Here is a 17,900-nt window from a genome sequence, read left to right on the forward strand (position 1 = left end):
CTCAGAAATATTAAATAATTAATCTTGCTTGCAGTGGTTAATATTTAACAATTTCTGTATGAAATGACTGGTGTTGCATAGCCACTGAGGCTAACAGAGGACATAAGGAGTGTAATATTTGCAAGTTTCCAGATAACGTTCTTTTCAGTAGCTTTTATATTACATATGTATTACTTTTCCATAAGTGGAAGATCTAAAATAAAGTGAGGAATGGTCCTTTGATTAGCACAGTGTAGTATGAGGTAGAGCAAGAGATCCATTTTGTGGAGGCTGTCCCAGATTTAATCTATAATTGTTTTTCCTACACTTTACTCATCTCTTAATTTCTTTTGGTCTCTACATCAAAATTGATAGTGATCTGTTCCTCAGGAGTGTGTTGAAGTTTAGTTATATGACCAAAGAGGTTGCCTCTGAATAAAATGTATTTTAATTCCTGCTGACTCCATTTGGGCTGTGTTGTACCTGAATAGCCTTGCCATGGATGCTCATCCTCCTGGCCACTGCTTTGCCCATGATACCTCTGTGGTTTGGACCCAGACACCTGCTTTGAATGCAGCAGTTAGAAGCCCACACATAGTTGTGTAACTTTCCCTCTGCAGTAAAACAATGTCCTGCCTCATTCAAGTTCACTTTAATCCTGCAGCCTTGCCTAGTACAATTGTACTTCTTCTTATGTCATTTATGGTCTCAATCTGCTTTCATGGGAATTGGCCCGTGTTGGAACTGCCACCTTCTGTGTTAATCTGTAGCCATGTGACTGCAGTAAGAATCTTCTAACTGGTTGTTTAACAAAGGAGCTGCCTATTTGTTGTGTGTGTGGTCATTTGTCACACTTCATTAGCAGTGAAATCGAGCCTAAGATGTCAGGCTTAAAGCAGCACCATCCCAAGCTCTGGATGCAGTTGCATCCTGTCCATCCATGCGCTAGAAGCATCAGTTAATAGAGACTCAGGTGCACCAGACCCATGCACTACTTTAATTTATCCTTCTCTTGTAGAAATTCCAAATCCAAAAGCCCTTCCTTTTTAGTTAACCTGTGTCCACTGTGTAGGAGAGCTGGTACTTTTCAGTTTTAAAATTTCTTTTTGTGAAGTAAAGACTCGGTATAGACTTAAGTAGAATCAATATATGATTTTTTGAGTGTAACTAAAGGATGCATGCATTTGGGTCCCTAGAATGCTAATTAGGTTTGAAGAACAGTTGCAACATATTCACTAGAATCTTAAGAGATGTTACCCTCTGGGCAAAGTACTGACCTGACAGATCTCATCCCTGTTTTGCGTTTTTCACAGCAAATTCATGTTTGCTAGCCCTAGAATAGTAATTCAGATTAGTTTGTCCTGTGATGAAAAGATCAAACTTTACAAAAGACTGATACAGGATAAGCAAACATAGTATTATTTGAGGTATTTCTGTTCATAGCTCAGTGTGGTCTGGTCCAGAAATTTCTATGTTCTAGTCAGTCCTTTAACTTGTTGCTAATACTTCATACTGTAACAGTAAAGGGGATTTGGTTGTGCTTAGCCTGAGGGTGTAGAATTACTTTCCATAAAACACTTCTCACTGTGGTGATAGAACTCATGGTCCAGTTTCTGGATAATAATGATGTTAAAACACAGCTGTTGCTGACTTTGAAATTATTGTTTTAAAAAAGTATCAGAAGATATTTTCTGAAAAAAACCCCAAATTTGTATTTTAATGAGTCAAAGATCTGCTGAAAACTAGTGAGTAAACATAAAAGGTTTCAACACCAATTTAGTTTTAAAGGAGTATGAAATCAAAACTTCTGGATTTTGTGATAAATATTCCTTATCTTCTTTGATCAAAGAAAGAGTTCTCAGAATCCATGTGTTTGACCTAGTAGATTTGAAGTTGTTTCACTGGCTTCCCAAGAGCTGGGAGCATGGACACTGGGGATAGAGGGATACAATTCTTCCATGTTTGTTTTTTTTTAATAAAAGATACCTTAATTGTGTTCAGCTTCTGCCTTTCAGCTGAGCTTTGGGCATCCCATAAGCTGTGAACTCTGTATGGCATCTGTCTGGGGTTTTTGGTCTCTAAATTGCTCATCATTGACTTCTGTAGACTGGGAACTAAATCCCAGCTAAAATTAGCATGTCTACTTATCTCTGGTTGACTGTGGAAGAAAACACAGCTGGATAAATAAGAATCATGTATTCTGTGACTTCTTTTGTTTCCTGAATCTTCCTGGCCTGGTAGAAAATGCAGAGCTCGGTTAAATGACATTTCATACTTATTTGAAGTGCATGAAGGTTAATCTTGTGGTGAACCTGTGAAACAACATGAGGGAGGGCTTGCCATCTGCAAACCCAAAACCTGAATGTGGAGCAGAATGCAATCACTGACATGGAGAGTGAAACCCTAACATATGCTAATGTAATTCCTGCAGTACATTTCACCTTTTATCCTCACCTTTTATACTGACTGTCTGGGGATAGGACTTGATTGCTGAAGGTAGCCTTTGAAAAATCTGAAGTATAGGCTTTCAGCACAAAATATGAGTTTCTCTTCCTGACAGTCTCATTAGTCACAAAAGTTTGTATCAAATGCCAAAGTACAGTTTCCGGCATGGAATAATTACTTATGCTTTTAGTTGGAACTAAGTTTCTTAATTGAAGTGAACCTATCTGAGCAGAAAAGGAAGAGAATTTAATGCACTATGTGCCAACAGGTAGCTTTTCAACTTGTGAAAAGAGAGTTTATATTCACATACAGTAAATTAAATATATATACACATATATTTATGTGTATGACATCATGATGTGTACTTGTTTTGGGATCAAGTCAATGGCAGTTGGGACTGTTCATCAAAACTGAGCTTTCTTTTCATTTTGCTTTGTAGAAAAAGCGGAAAAAGAGTACTCAAGATGAAGACACAATCAGTATCTGCAGCCTGGATACAAGTGTGAGTAACTTAATTTCCTTTTTTGCCCTCCCTCTCTACCCCCTTAAACTAAAATATGGCTGTTAAGAGTATTCTGAAATAAGCCTGATCCATCTTCTCAGCTGTGTTGTTTTCATACATAACATGAATAGCTTGTTATGAAAAAAATGTGTGTTATATTACTGCTGTCATTTTCTGTATTAAACCTTTAAAAGAAAAATGAAGTCATAATAACAATAAAGCGTTGAATCTCTTATTAGTATATAATTAACATGATAAAAGGGCTTTGTGAATGCAGGATTTAAATACAGACCTTTTACACTGTTGAATGGGTGTATGAGAAATGCCATTTCAGTTGTCAGTGGTCGTTAATGCAAGCTGTAGGAACCAAACTCTCTGTTGATTATGGTGGATGTTGAATCAAAGTATTAATGAGGGTAATTATGCAGTAAACTGCAATGTGTGTTGTTTTTCCTGTAAACTTGTGACACAAAGATACACTTGAAGTTATCATTTCAAATCCATGGAACTAAAATAGAGGTAGGAAAATCTGCCATTCCTCCTGTTCAGCATTTTCATCAATATTAGCAGTATTCTATTTACAGCCAGCTGCTGAACCAGTTTTCCTTTTCTGCAGACTTCTCACATAGTACAGACAGAAAAAGTAATGGAAGAAAGGTGAATAAACAAAGCTTGTTTTAACAGTTTTATTTATTAGCAAGTGTCAAACCTAGTGCTGTGGTTTCTTTAATAATCAGATGTTAATTTTGGTTTGAAGTATACCTGTTCTTTGAAGCATTAATTACATTAAAGGGCTCACCTGCCTGCATGGCTGCAGACAAAGGCAAGCTCTTGCAGGCACTTAAATGAGCTGGGTAGAATCCAACACTATTCTGGAAATCATAAAGCCACAGTAGCCTGACCTTGTCTGTGAGCTAATGCTTTAATGTTAGTTCATCCCATCAGACCTTACGTTGGGCCCAACTTCAAAGGAATTTTTATTCCTTTAAAGGAGCTTTAAAGGAATTGTTGTTCTTTGGGGAAAATTGGAAATTGTTGACTATTATTATTTTGGACAAATTGATTGTTTTTGGATGCTTAACTCTGATCTGGGATGGAAAATGCTGTGTTTAACTACTTTTATGTTTCTGGAAAAGGTGTATTTTATTCTTCTATTAGTAAGACAATTAGGTAAAATTCCCTTGTGTAGAACCTTATACTGCTGTAGAATTACCTGGATGAATATACTTTCTCCTTTGGCTAATAGCTAGAGATTTAAATACTGCTTGAAGGGGAGTTTCTGCTGAGAGAAGAACCCCTGGAGGAGTGTGATCTAATGTGATCTTAGCTCTGAGTTTGCCCCACGGAAATGCAGACAGAGCTCTGAGCACAGTGAGGTTTGTGGTTTACTGATGAGCAATAGATACAGCAGCAATAATAGCAACGTCCTTCATTTGCAGTTATTAAATACCACTTACAATTTATAAAATATTACTTTTTTGGTGCTACTTTTCTTTGTAACCATTATTATTGCCAAGACAAACATGAATTGGAGAAGAGATAAAGTAATTTATCAACTAAATGTTGATCTGTAAGACAGCAACTAATAAAACTATTGAATTGGGATTTTCATTAAAAGGTTTGTAAATCCCTACTTTAGAGGGATCTTACCAATAAAATGAGTGAAGGGCTGTTAAGAAACGATTCCACTGTCATCAGTGCAGAACTTCACTGTTTAAATTAAATGCATGCTGGAGTCTGTACTGAAAAATAGAGGTGAGAAATGAATGGGTTTGAATCTTTCCTTACAGTGCTTCACAATCACTCAGATCAACAGGGTGTGGAATATCCCATAAGGAAATAAAGAGTATGCATTATATCTTGAAGAATGATCAGTTTATTTAAATGTACAATTTATATGAATACTAGTTGATTTATCTGTTTTTGCTTGAGATAACTTCAAGCCTGTCACACCTTTTTTCAGTTACCAGGAAGTGCTGATTGATTATTGCTGTACAGACTATATTGTCTCTTGTGTCTTTGAAACTTTCTTTGCCCTGAACTCTTCTACATTGCAATACTACAGGTTCCTGTTCAGCATGTGGTCCAAACTGTGCCCTCAGCACTGACAGGACTTGCTGTTAAGGCCAGTTTACCTCTGTGACAGGAGACTTAAACTGTCATGGTGACTGACTTGGAGAGGGTAGGTGCCTTTGATTAAGAAAATGAACCTGGCATGTGAATTCAGAGCAACACCCTCAGGTTTTTTAACTTCAGGTGATGGTTCAAGTGTGTCCATCAAAACTTGGTGCTGTTGACATTAAAACAAGTTGGGCAGGAAGAGTTTACATTTTCTCATGAGTTATGTTCCTGCCCATTAGGTCATCATCCCCTCAAGTAAAGGAGGATTATTACCTTTCTGGGCCTCCTGGACACAGTAAATAAACTTCTAGTTTTCCTTTCATGTCATATTTTCCTTATGATTAATGATTAAGACATGAGGATGCAACTGGACTGAATACCAAGTGTCTTGTGTGATTAGAAAATATTGGAGGGTCTTCTAATTGCACTGTGGAATGTGTAGCACAAAAGGGATGGCTGGAATCCAGCAGTCCATGATTGAATACTCACCTGTAGAGGCATTTTGTTCTCTGTGTGTGCTTAAATGCTATTTGTATTGAGTATAGATGTGTCTTTTTGTTTTTTGGGTTTTGATTTTAGAGATCCATAGTTGACATTATAGATAATTCAAGATTTCTGTTACAAGGCATAGAGTTGGCCCTTTCATTTTCATGTTTGTGATGGCATATTTCAAAAAGATGGAAAATGTCAAAAATAACCAGTTCATACCTCACAGAACCCAGCTGTGGTGGTGTTATGTAAGGTCACTTCTCCTTTCTCTCTTGTTCTCCACTCCTCACATACACATAACTTATTCCCAGAAATGGAGAGGGGGCTGAACAAAGAGGTGAGGAGAAGTACCTAGAATAATTAAAAGTTTGGAACAGCTTCTGATTTAGAAAAACAGTCAAACATACTGGAACTTTATATAATCTGAAATCAAATATCCTGGGAACAAATTGGCACATGATCAGTTCCATGAGAAGTGGTCTGTGTAAGGTTATTTCTTCTCTTGGGACTTTGGGCACAAAATAAAGCTGTTTGTGGGTTCCCACTAAAGCCAAAGTGATGCCAGTGGCACAATTCTGGCACAGGGTGTTGTGGATACCAGAGGTTTTGCAGGAGTTGCAACAACAAATAGGGTAAATTCATGGAAGAAATATCCATCAAGAGCTATTAGACTGAGTGAAGCCACCCATCTGAGGACACTCTTGAAGCTGCATATTTCTGAGTCTGGGAGAGCAAAGATGTGTCTGTCACTAGCTGTTTACTCTGCTTTCACACACTTCCTTGGACAGCTTTTTTTTCACCATTGCTAGGGAAATGGTGCTGGCCTGAGATCCATCCTTATCCTGTCATGGCCATTCTCAGGAGCCATTGATTAGCCCAATGCAGTACCTCTGTTTCTTCCAAGCAATGGCAGTTTTGAAATTAATGAGGGCTCTATGTTTAGAGTCTTTGGATTATACCATAATGTAAATAATTAAATGTTCAGGTTCCTTTGTCTAGCAACTCTCTCACGCCCTTGAAAAGATGTGCCAAATTGTTCATATGTATATCTTCAATGAATGTTTTTATTTTCCAGGCCTTAGTATATGAAAATTTGAATGTGTGTGTTCCCTATTATGAATTTAGATTTTCACTGGGATAACAATAGATCATTACATTTTTACAGATTATTAATCTCTCAAACCATGTAGTAAAATTGGTTATTTTTTATTGAGTATTGTATTTATTTAACAAATCAGTGTATTAGGCTTTCCTGTTCAGCACACTGTCTGGTTTGCATGAGATGAACGACTCCTGGTCTGTCAGTTCTCCAGCTCCCTGAGCTGCTGATGTGAAAAGCTCTTGGTGCATTTGCTCTGCACTGGTTCCACAGGCATCACCTCAGGGCTGTGCCTTGGTTTTGTGTTGGCAGTGGAAAGATCTGTACTGTCCAGTTTGTGTAAATGTGTCTGCTGGTCATCTTTGTCCAGGAGAGGGTGGGGGACTGACAAATAAAGAGGTTGTTAACTATTCAATGACTGGATTGCTTCATACCTTGGAAAGCAACGTCCATATGGGTCTCCTGCCAATTACATCATGATGTGTCTACAGTCCTTTTACAAAAATAGATTTAATTTTTTTTCCTATGACTGACCATTGCCAGACATACCTGTCTTTTCCAAGGGAATAAGTCATACTGACAGAATTTCCTTTCACAGGAAACACTGCTTGGAGCTTTGCTGACTCAGGACAAGGACTGGTAACCTAAGCATATTAAGTGATCTTTGTATTTGTTTAGTGATCTGCACTGGTGTTGATGCTTCAGGAGTTGATAAACTGGCTTATTAAACTGACTGGTTGGACTTGGCTCATTTTATTGCCAGCTTAAAGAAGTGGATTTGCAAATCTCCTCAATGTCAAATAGTTTGTGATAACTTGTGACAGATGTGGCCAGCAGACTGTGAGGGCTGAGTGCATGAACATACAAGGCCACAGCAGTTGGAAGTTTATTTAAAGGGAAATGTCTGCAATATCTCACATGGCTCTGTTCATGTTGGCCTCCACTGGGAGACTTAACTCAGTCAATGGACTTCAGTCTGTCCAGTTAACTCAGCCAGTGGTGCTCCATGCTTGTGCTCTTAAAATGGTGATAGCTTCTTGATCTGTGAGTGCATATTGACTTACAGACATTATGTAATTAATCTGGCTAACATGAACTTCAGATTTTATTGGTATCCCTTTAAGGGCTGGGGAACTGGGGCAGGTTAACTGAGCTTGAAAGATCATAGAGGGCAGTGTACTTTTTGTATTTAAAACACCCCCATCAGCTCTGCTCTGAATTCCCCCTGTTGCAGACATTCTCTCCTTATTTAAATTCTGAGCAGCTTCTGCATTATTTCTGGCTGTGCTTTTGCTTCTTGTTGCTGCTGTGACTTTTGCTCTTTCCTCATAACCCAACTTTGAAATGTGGTTCTTCATTCAGTGCAACCTTCTGATGAACCTGGTGCAGCACTGGAGGGTTGTGCTCCTTACTCAGGCACAGGCAGCTCGTTCATTAGCTGTATTCTATAGCTATTAGATATAGTTAATACATCACACTGAGAAAAGTCATGGTGAATACTGTTATCTGAGGATTATTGCATGGAGCACTCAGCAATGCATTTTTAATGGCCATTGTAAGAGGGGTAACTGCATAGTTGAAATCTTGTAATAGTGATGATACTGTGTGCCTCATATGTCTGAGTTCTATAAAATCATAAGGAACTCGGGAGATATCCAGAACAAAAAGCTGGCAAAGCCTAATACCAGACTAGGACTTTTCAGAATAAAATTGTGCCTGAGCAGAATTCCATCCAGAAAAAGAATCGGGACAGTGGTGTGCAGCTCTACTCTGCAATTGGTTGTATGCAGATTTGTTGTAAACTCGTGGAAGTTGCTGTTGTCATTATGTTGAGAAGGAACATACAACAAATACATGGTGAACAAGACATATAAAACAGTTTCATAAAGAAGTTAAAATTTCAAAAGAGCTATTTATTTTTGTTATATGGAACAGTTATCATTACTGAAAATTAAGCTCTGCCAAACAGTCACCATTGAGTGAACTGGAAATGTCTTATTGCTCATCTGTCTACTTGCAAGTTAATGAAATATGTGCCAGTATAAAATACAAACAAAAAGGTACCCAGACTTAAGCTACATTTGCATTCACTAGACCAGAGTTCATTAATTTTGATTGCTTTTAGTGCAAAGTGATCATTTATTATGTATTTAATAGTCAATATAACTGAAACATTATTTGACCTAATTAAACTTAATTATAAATTCAATTACATTTGATTGCTAAGGTATGGCAAGCTAGCTTTATAAGCTTAGGGAGGATTACTTCCACATCAGCTTATCAGAGTCAAGATAATTAAAATATATATTGTATCTGGGTCTTTTATTTCTATAAACTCTGCTCTGTGGCATGTTTGTAGTATAAAAGGTCTTCAGCTTGCCCAGAAAGATGTATACAATATGTTTGAATTATTCATGATCTTTGAATATTGCTATGCAGCAGGGTGGTCAGTGCTCATCTGGATTCAGACTTCATTATCCAGTGACTATTCTTAATCCATTATTAATCCCTCATATGATTGTCATAGACTACACTGTCTGCTGCTGGCATTTTTTGGAGTCATGTTCTGTGTCTCAAGGCTCTGTTTTGTTGTTCTCTTGCTGTTTCTCATTAGATAAGGCCTACAAATGCTCTACTGGAAAAATGTATACATTTCTGGTCAGGCTGCATTTTTCTCTCTCAGCATTGTAGTATGATCTCACAGTTCCTGTGTGGTTATGCAATTACTCTTCATTTACACGATCAACTTCTCAGAATTTGGCTAATTGTTCCAGTAAATCTCATGGATTATTTTGGTGAAGACAGCAAATGTGTGATGAGCTTTGATATTTTCAGTGTAAATCTGCCTGTACAAATATACCAAACCTTTGGAAACACACACTGAACATTCTTGAAACATACTTGGGAACCGAGGAAGAAAATATATCTCTTGTACATATTCACCCGGTTTCTAGAAATTGAAGCTGGTCTGTAGATACCATAAATAAAGTATGGTCATTAAAACTTTTGCATGGTTTAGCTCAAACTCTAACAGTATCTTACTGTGACTTGCTGGCACCTATCTGTCTGCTCCTATTTAAATTCTTATGCAAGGCATTGTTTGATACAGCATCATCAATTTCTTGTATATGCTGTTTCCTTCGTGTAGAGACTTTTTATTTGTACAATTCTTGACATTCTGTAGTTTCTGAGTGGGAAGTAAAGCCACAAAATGGTTTTGTAAGGGGACTTGTTGGTTTCCAGAAAATGGTTTTTCTTCAAATTCTTTTCTTCTTGCTGAGGCATGCTCTGCTACTGTTCTGAAACTGAAATATGTATAACTGTGGAGCAAGTAAAGTGTGATAAAACCACAAACCTGATGGTTTTCAGACACTGCAAAACTATCCCTTATACTTTTGCCATGGGGTTCAGGTTTTGATCAGATCTTAGGTTATGATAAAATCTTGGGAACTTTGGAAGATTTCTGATATAAATCTGGAAACAGGTTATATCAATTCTTAGATGAGGTGTATATTGGTGAGATGCCAATTTTTTTCTTCCCTTGGCTGTACCAAGAAAAGAAAAGGAGCTAAGGTTTTCCAAATCAGAAAAGTTTCATCAGAAACATCCACTCAGTCTGTGGACTTAGTTCCCAACAGCAGCAAATGACCTCAGTGAGAAATATATGAGATGAAAGATAACTTTATCCTCAGAAATATGAAGATTTTGTAATTCTTATGATATTTGCATGTAACACTGTTTATCTTTCTGATTTAGTCAAAAGTAGAGTACATAAGTCTATGTCTTATTTCAAAGAATTGCTTTGTATAGTAATAGCAGTGTAATTTATGATATTCTACCCTAACAGAAAATGGCAATTGAAGTTTGAATTCAGTTTAAATTACTTTTGGGTTACAGAAACAGGCTTGACATTTGCTCATTTTCCACATGGCAAATTGGGAGATTTGTGAACTGAAATTAGCTGGATCTTATTGGCAGCTATGAAGTTGGATATCTGTTAAGCAAGGATGTGATGGTTTGTTTGATGAAGATTTGCAGAGGAGGTTTTCGTAATAAAATTGAATAAAGTAATGAATTATTGTAATTTGGTTTATTTAGAGGTCAAAATAAAAACTGATATTAGTTCTATAGAGATAAATATTATATAATGCCATACGTTTTCTAAAATTAAGTTTTATACATAATTATTGGTAACTGTATTTTATATTGAATTTATTATATGGACTGTGCAGATAATTTGCAAGAAAAATTAAGGCATCATGTAAGCAATGTACTGTGTGTGACCTGGAGCCAGAGTTGAGGTTTTTCAAGTTATGTTAAGCTTGTGACTGAAGCAGTCTATCTGTATTTATTCTATGGAAGAGAAAGGATGGCCCATTCATCCTCAAATAATATCCACTGGGAGTGTTTGACATAGTCCAGTGCTTACTGAAGTCTCAAGTGGAAGCCAGGTCAGGATTACATTGAATTAGCATGGCTGTGCAGTTATAGTCCATAAATTTCTGCAATGCCAGCTGTATTTTAGTTGTACCTCTAGAAGTGACCAACCATAACAGGAAATTAAGTTTGTACATAAATACACCAGGATGCCTCTGTACATTATAGCATTAGGACAGGCCTTGTGGGGGCATTGTCCCATCCATCTCCTGGTGGTTGAATTAAATGATAATGAAATTACGCATTACACATAGTTTTGCATGGTCTTTTGTAGAAACTTCTACTACTCCTGCATGCAGTCCAGCCTAGAGCTTCTCTCTCTGCTGTTAACAGGGTTTCCTAGTCACAAACCAGTTTAAGGCACTGTCTTACACCACATGTGAGCATTCAGAGCAGTATTAAATCTCCTGAAGGGGGTCCTGTATTCTCCTTTTTTCTATAGCCAGGACCTACAGATAACCAGTTCTTTCAGACAATGCCTTTTCCTTAGGCAGGTCAGAGGAGGTATTTTTGTTTCAGGTAATATGAAGTTAAAGTAGTTTATCAATATATTGACTTTCATGAAATAATAGATAACATCTACCTCTGTCTTTTGAAGAAACCTCTTCTACTAGGCTTTGTGTTTTTTAAAACAAGCTGCGTCTTAGCAGGAAAATCATTATCAAATAATTTCTTCAGCAAGAGCTTAGCAACAAGAAAAACAAAGACAAGCTTATTGTTTAAAATTTTCTAGTAGGTACTTCCTAATTTTAGCTGGTGAAAGTATTTTTTTTTTAAAAAAAAAAGATAAGAAGTTTCACTCAGATATTTGTGGTTAGGTTACATGGTCATTTGGACTTGTTTTTATTCCCTCATGAGTGTTAGGTTTTCTGTGTACCCTTCAGTGGATCGCTGGACTTCTCTCTTGATCAGATCCTTACCTGAAAAATGCAACAAATATGTGTTTGTTTTCCTAACCTGCTTTGAGACCAAAGTGCAGAAATTCCTGGAGGAGTGTTCTGTACTGCCAGTGACTGCAGTTGGAAGGGTACATCCCAAAGCAGGCTGTCACCCAAGGTCTCTCCAGTGCACAACAGTGTGGGGAGACATAAGCAGGTGAATCTTATAACAGAGAAGTGTAACATGATTTGTCATAGAAGTTTCATACTTTTCTCTGGGGTAATCTTAGAATGCTGTGGTAATGCCACAATAATCCTAGAAAATTATCTCTGTGTAGCAGTGATTTTTAAAATTAATTTGGCAGCCTTTAGGTCCTCTTATCTTTTTGGGAAAATATTTTATTCTTTTTTCTATCATTCTGTAATTACTGTAAATCTGTAATCAGGACAGCTGAAGAGTATCTGCTTACAGCTGCTGGCTCTGTTATGCATCTGCACCCTGTTCCCTTTCCATGGTGTGGGAAGCAGCCAGGAGGGGAAAGCCCCCAGCAAATAAAAGGGATTCTAAATGCTCTAAGAATATTTTACAAAAAACCATAATATGTTATTTTTTACAAGTGTATGAATGTGTTTGTCAATAGAACATTAGCATGTCACCTCTACTGCTGATGAACAAAACTGCAGAAAAAGGAGAACTAAAACTTGCAGAGTAATACTCCTGGGGGTTAAGATTTACCCACTAACATACATTACATTTACACTAACATGGATTTAACACTGACGTACAGAAGTCTGAACCAAGAGTGTTTTGTAAAGTTGTCCCACCTGGATGAGGACAGAGCATCTCTAGTGGTAACTTATGAGATACTTACATTTATTTGGACTTCTTCATTTACATGATTAATATAAAAATTAGAAAAAAAAATTCTTGTTAGCCTGTAAGGTTCATTCATGCAATTCTGCATTTGCAGGATAAAATGTAAATCTGCTGCTATATTAGAAGACTTTTGATTTACTTCTTCTATACTCTCTTCTGTCTTATCTGCTACATCAGCCATTAGTTGGATTAAAAGGTCTGTTTTTTAATTGATCTGTTAATTATTAAGGCAATGTTTATAACAATCTAGCTGGTATTTTTTACCGCTGTTCTCAAATAAACCAGTGCTGAAAGGATTTGACTTTGTCTTGGGAAATGTTCAGACTTTCATCTACTATTCTTGTACATAAAATACATTATTTAAACTGTATATATTTGCTTTGTACTTGTGGTAGAGGTTGCTTTTTGAGTTTTGCTTGCCTCTCAGAGCTTAATCCCTTCATGGAGGAGGGATTCACTTGATTTATCTCAGTAATCTGGCTTCTTTAGTGAACATTTCATAGAATTGGAAACCAAACCACAATCCTTTTTAAAGTTCTCCTTCCTGGAATGTAGGCAGTTTAGCTGCCAGAGATATTCCTTTGTATTACTTAGAATTTTGTGCCAGGTTCTTTTAAAGATGCTTAGGTAGTGATGAATGCATTAATCTGCATAGAATTGTTAAAGGTGCTGAAGCATTAAATTTCCAAACTTGACTGTAGGTAACTTAATACATGTAAATATCTGTTGCTGTGTGCTTAGTGGTTCTACTCAATTTTAACTCACTGTGAGAATGTAATTGACTTTTGATTTGATTTTCTAAGAATGTAATTCAGAAGACAGCAACAGTCCACTCGTCTGGCTTTTCTTTAGCATATTGATTAAAAACACTATGAATTTTTGTGTATTTCTTCTTAAAACTTCTAATTTGAGATTTTTCCCTTCCAAATTACCTTACTCTACTGAATCATGTTTATAAAGAAATGTACATTTGTCATCCTTGTGTTCAGAACTAACTTGATCTTAATATATGCAGTGCACTTACCTGGTGAGGCATCAGGTAAGTGCTCAGATACAGCCTGAGTGACTTATCCACTTGATAAACAACACAAAGCATTATGGTGCTGTTGTGAATATTTATCCTGTATCATTTGCCTATTACTGAAATAAATTTCTAGTTTATGATGGTTTAGTTTTACAATTCTGTGGATAAACAACTGATTATTAAAGCTTTAAATAATACATATTACATAACATAAGAATGTGTTCCTGCTGGTGTAGCTGGTGGCTGTGTAGGGACCCTGGTAATTACAGACAGTGTCCAGAGCAAGCAGTGAATTACAATTCACCTGCTTAAGGCCAAAGTTCTAATTCTGTGGTTTTGCTTTTCAGTGTTTGAGGTGAGTTCTTCAATGAAATGTAAAGTCTGGCTATGTGTTATTTGACCTTTAATGAATCTTTCAAGAGATCTCAGTGGCTTTGTTGTAACTTTGAATTATGAGACAGGCAGTGGCAAGGTAGGATAGTTGGGGCTTAGATAAGCTTGTTCAAGATCTTTTGTGTTCTTGTCATAGCAGTTACTCTTCTGCAAAGGTTAGTGAAGACCTTTCAAAGTAAATGAAACTAATTGTACACTGCCAGACCTTCAATAATGAGCAAAACAATTGTAAGCCCTTAGCTGGAGGGAGGGAAGCTGGCAGTGAATTTCTTCTTCCTGTGAAATTAATGGAATTTCTTCCAGAAACTGTTGATTTCATCTGAGGAGTAGGAATCTAGATTGTGTGAAAATATTAACAAAGACAAGTTGCAAGTTGAAATAGGCACATGGTCTTATTTATTGCTTATAGGTATCTTTGTATCAGGTCTTTCATCTTCTAAATTAGATATTTTTTGTCTAATGTATATCTGTTGTTGGATCCAGAGGTGGTCAGGGATGTATATGTGATGGGATGTGAAGGATGAGACTTTGTAGGGGCAAACTGTGTGAACTGAGTTTGTCATGAGAGCAAAAGCATTCTTGGAGAGACTACACGAGTGTTTGTTATACTATTCACTAATTACCCATTAATTAAAGTTCTGGAAGTATTTATAGGTAGTACAGAGTAGTTGAAGTTTTTCTTACTTCTTCTGAAAGCTCCATAGCTGCTTCCTAATTAAGACAAAAGAGTCAACTTTGAGGAGTAAAGCTGAGAGTTGTCAGAGCATTATTGTATTGGAATATGCTGTTTACACTATGTTATTTATTGTATGCATTGTGTTATTTTTGGGAGATTTCTTGTTTTATGTTCTTGTGTTTCTTGCTTGTCAGTTGTGCTTCTTTTGTGGCTTTTTTTCTCTTGTACCATCACTTAGAATAGCACAGTGACTTCCTGCACTCTGGGTGAAATGTGCTCTGAATTCAAGCAGTTTGCATGTTTTGATGTTTGGAGATATTTTTGCTTTTAGACTAGCACCTCATCTGAATAAGCAGCTTTTTGTGCTCTTTTCTGTTCACATGAAGTTTTTAACACTTATGATAATGGTAATGAGCTTGGTGCTCATATCTATGTGGTATTGGCCAAGGAAGTGATGTGGAGGCTGGGTTTGACATTGCCTGAAGTTAAAAGTGGGTTTGTGGTTACAGAACATATTTCTCCTGAACGTCATGTATCACTTACCTATTCTCTGGTTTGGTTTTGTTGCTTATAAAATGCTGATGAGCTTATTTTTCTGTAGTGGTACTAAGAAAATTTATTCATCAAACTTAAAGGAATATGGAAATGTTAGTGAAATGGAAAGAACTATTCTTATATTCATTTATGATGTAATTGAGCTCGGTCTGGTAGCAGAATTTCAGGACCTGCTGTGGTTGAGACAGTCTTTTGATGGAGGATGCATAACTGTGGAATAAGCAAGTAAAAGCAGTGCCAGGAAGTACTTCAGTATAAATTTGTTAAAATCAGATTACTGCATGAAGTCAATGCAATGGTTTCCTGTCATGCAGTAAGAAGGAAAAAAAAAACCCCAAAACCAAAACGATAAGAGCCCTCAGAGCACAGCTAAGTGTGCTGACTGATCTCTGCCAGAATACTTTCTAGCCAGCACCTGTATCAAATTCTCACCTGAACTATTCTGCACATAGGCTTTAAAAATGTCATTTACAGAAGTTCCAAAATACACTGTCTGGTCTGAGACAGCTAATATTTGCTACCCAATTTTTGCCATTTTCATTTATCATTCCTCTACCCTGTTTTTTAAAATCCAGTGATTTTTCTAAATGGAATCTTGGGTCATGGGTAGAATTAGGTGCCTAACTGGTAGCTTTTGCCTAACTCTTCAGGAAGTTAAGATAGTTTGCCTCAGGAAAAATAATTTTACCTGTGGCATCCAGGCAGGGAGACTTTTTCTTTCCTGTGTCTGGGATATGACATGACATGATATAAATGAATGTTGCCTTCCATCAAATGAAATTCCTTGTTTCCAAAATAATTTTTTTAGCAGCAATAGTAAAGCTGTACTCTGATTTTTACTGTTATCATCTTTTAGTGGTTTTTATTTACATTAGCAGAAAATATACATAAGTTCAACATATTAATAATTTTTCATCCATTATTAAGCAACAATGTATCTCTTGCTGGATATATTTTCTCACATTTGTCACTTCTTACTGATCTTTAAAAATAACTTCCTCTTTATGGTATTCATTTAAGTAGGCCAAAAGCCCTCTACAAGTGAGAGATATGGATTAGGACATTTTATAAATTATTTCTCAAGATGAAACCGACCACAAAGTAAATACACAAGTGTTGGATGGATTTACTGGTAAAGCTCTCATCTTCTAGTTTCCTTTTAGTGACCTTAGTTTAAGAAGCAAAGAATTGGTGCGTTCAGCAGCATTCAGGGTTTTTTTGTAACCTGATGTGTGAGGTCATTCCAAAAGGAAAACCTATATGCAATTGGGAAAGGGAGAGTTGATCAAGTCTTTATAAAACAGTTGCCATGGTATATGTAGGAACAGCTACTCTGGTAATGAAACTGTGACAGGTTTCATTTTGCCTTGCATCACTTTCCACTTCTTAGTGGAAACTCCAAAAAATTGAGTTGGAATTTCCCATTGGGTAAAGAAAAAGGAAATGGAAGAAGGAACAAACTGTTAGTGTCAACATTAAAATCTTTTGTCTGTTAAAGGATCATCAGAAAAGCTAAAATGTTGAAGCTCTTCCATGTGGAAGCTTCGATCTGGAAAAAGTAGGTCTTACCCCTGGGGATTATAACAGCTAATGTAGGAACCCTTTATTGTTCTCAGATTACTGTCATTTCCTGATATGGAAACAGTTTAAGCCAGCCAAGCTTGCACTTGTGAGTTTGGAATGGCATTACCTGAAAACTGCTTCAATGGCTTCTTTCTCTTTGATAGAATTGATAACTGCTTGAACTGATGTTTATGTACAGCAGAACTGAATCAACAGCAACTCTGTGAAGCTGCAAATGGTTACAAGTTACCACTCTTAGGTTCTGGGAGGTATTTATGTAATGTAGCTGCAAATTTACAGAAATCATTTGTGCTGATTTGTTTAGGTACATCATTTATGAAGGAATCAGCTGCTGCTTTGCAAGTACTCTGTCAGGGCAGCTAAAGCAGAACCTAGTACTAAAAATGTAAAATCTGCTGTTACTTAACAACAAAAATAAATGGAAGGAAATGCTCCAAAAATAACACGGGATTTTTTTTCTCTATACCCCTCCAAAGATTATTCTTTAAAATACAGAAGTTAAATATGTGACTTCATCTGTGGGAAGGTGGCTTGTGCTGGGCACTAAGAGCTGAACAAGAAGAAAGGTTACAGAAATGACATTCCTGTCATGAGTGGATGAATCCAGGGAGTTGACACATTCCTGACCCTGGCTTTCCAGCTGAATTAGTAGTTGAAATGCTGATACAGTGCACTGAGAGGTTCCAGCTGAGACTACTTGGAACAGCCACACGAACCGTATGGCTTTAGACAGAATACTTAAAATAATTCTGAGACAAAAAAGGCTGGAAATGGCAAAGGCTATTGTTTATTAGGTAAGACTACTATTCTCACTGTACCTGCTTCAGGTAACAGCTTAGCA

General features: G+C 36.8%; 1 protein-coding gene across 1 annotated transcript in view; it reads left to right on the forward strand.

The window, feature by feature from the left end:
• ARHGEF3 (Rho guanine nucleotide exchange factor 3) overlaps window positions 1-17,900 on the forward strand; it is a 110,143-nt gene that overhangs the window by 53,903 nt on the left and 38,340 nt on the right. The window contains 1 exon segment of the mRNA XM_033071856.1: window positions 2,864-2,926. Coding sequence (XP_032927747.1) covers window positions 2,864-2,926 — 63 coding nt within the window.

This window comes from Catharus ustulatus, chromosome 13 (assembly GCF_009819885.2).
Source record: "Catharus ustulatus isolate bCatUst1 chromosome 13, bCatUst1.pri.v2, whole genome shotgun sequence".
NCBI classification, from domain to species: Eukaryota; Metazoa; Chordata; class Aves; order Passeriformes; family Turdidae; genus Catharus; species Catharus ustulatus.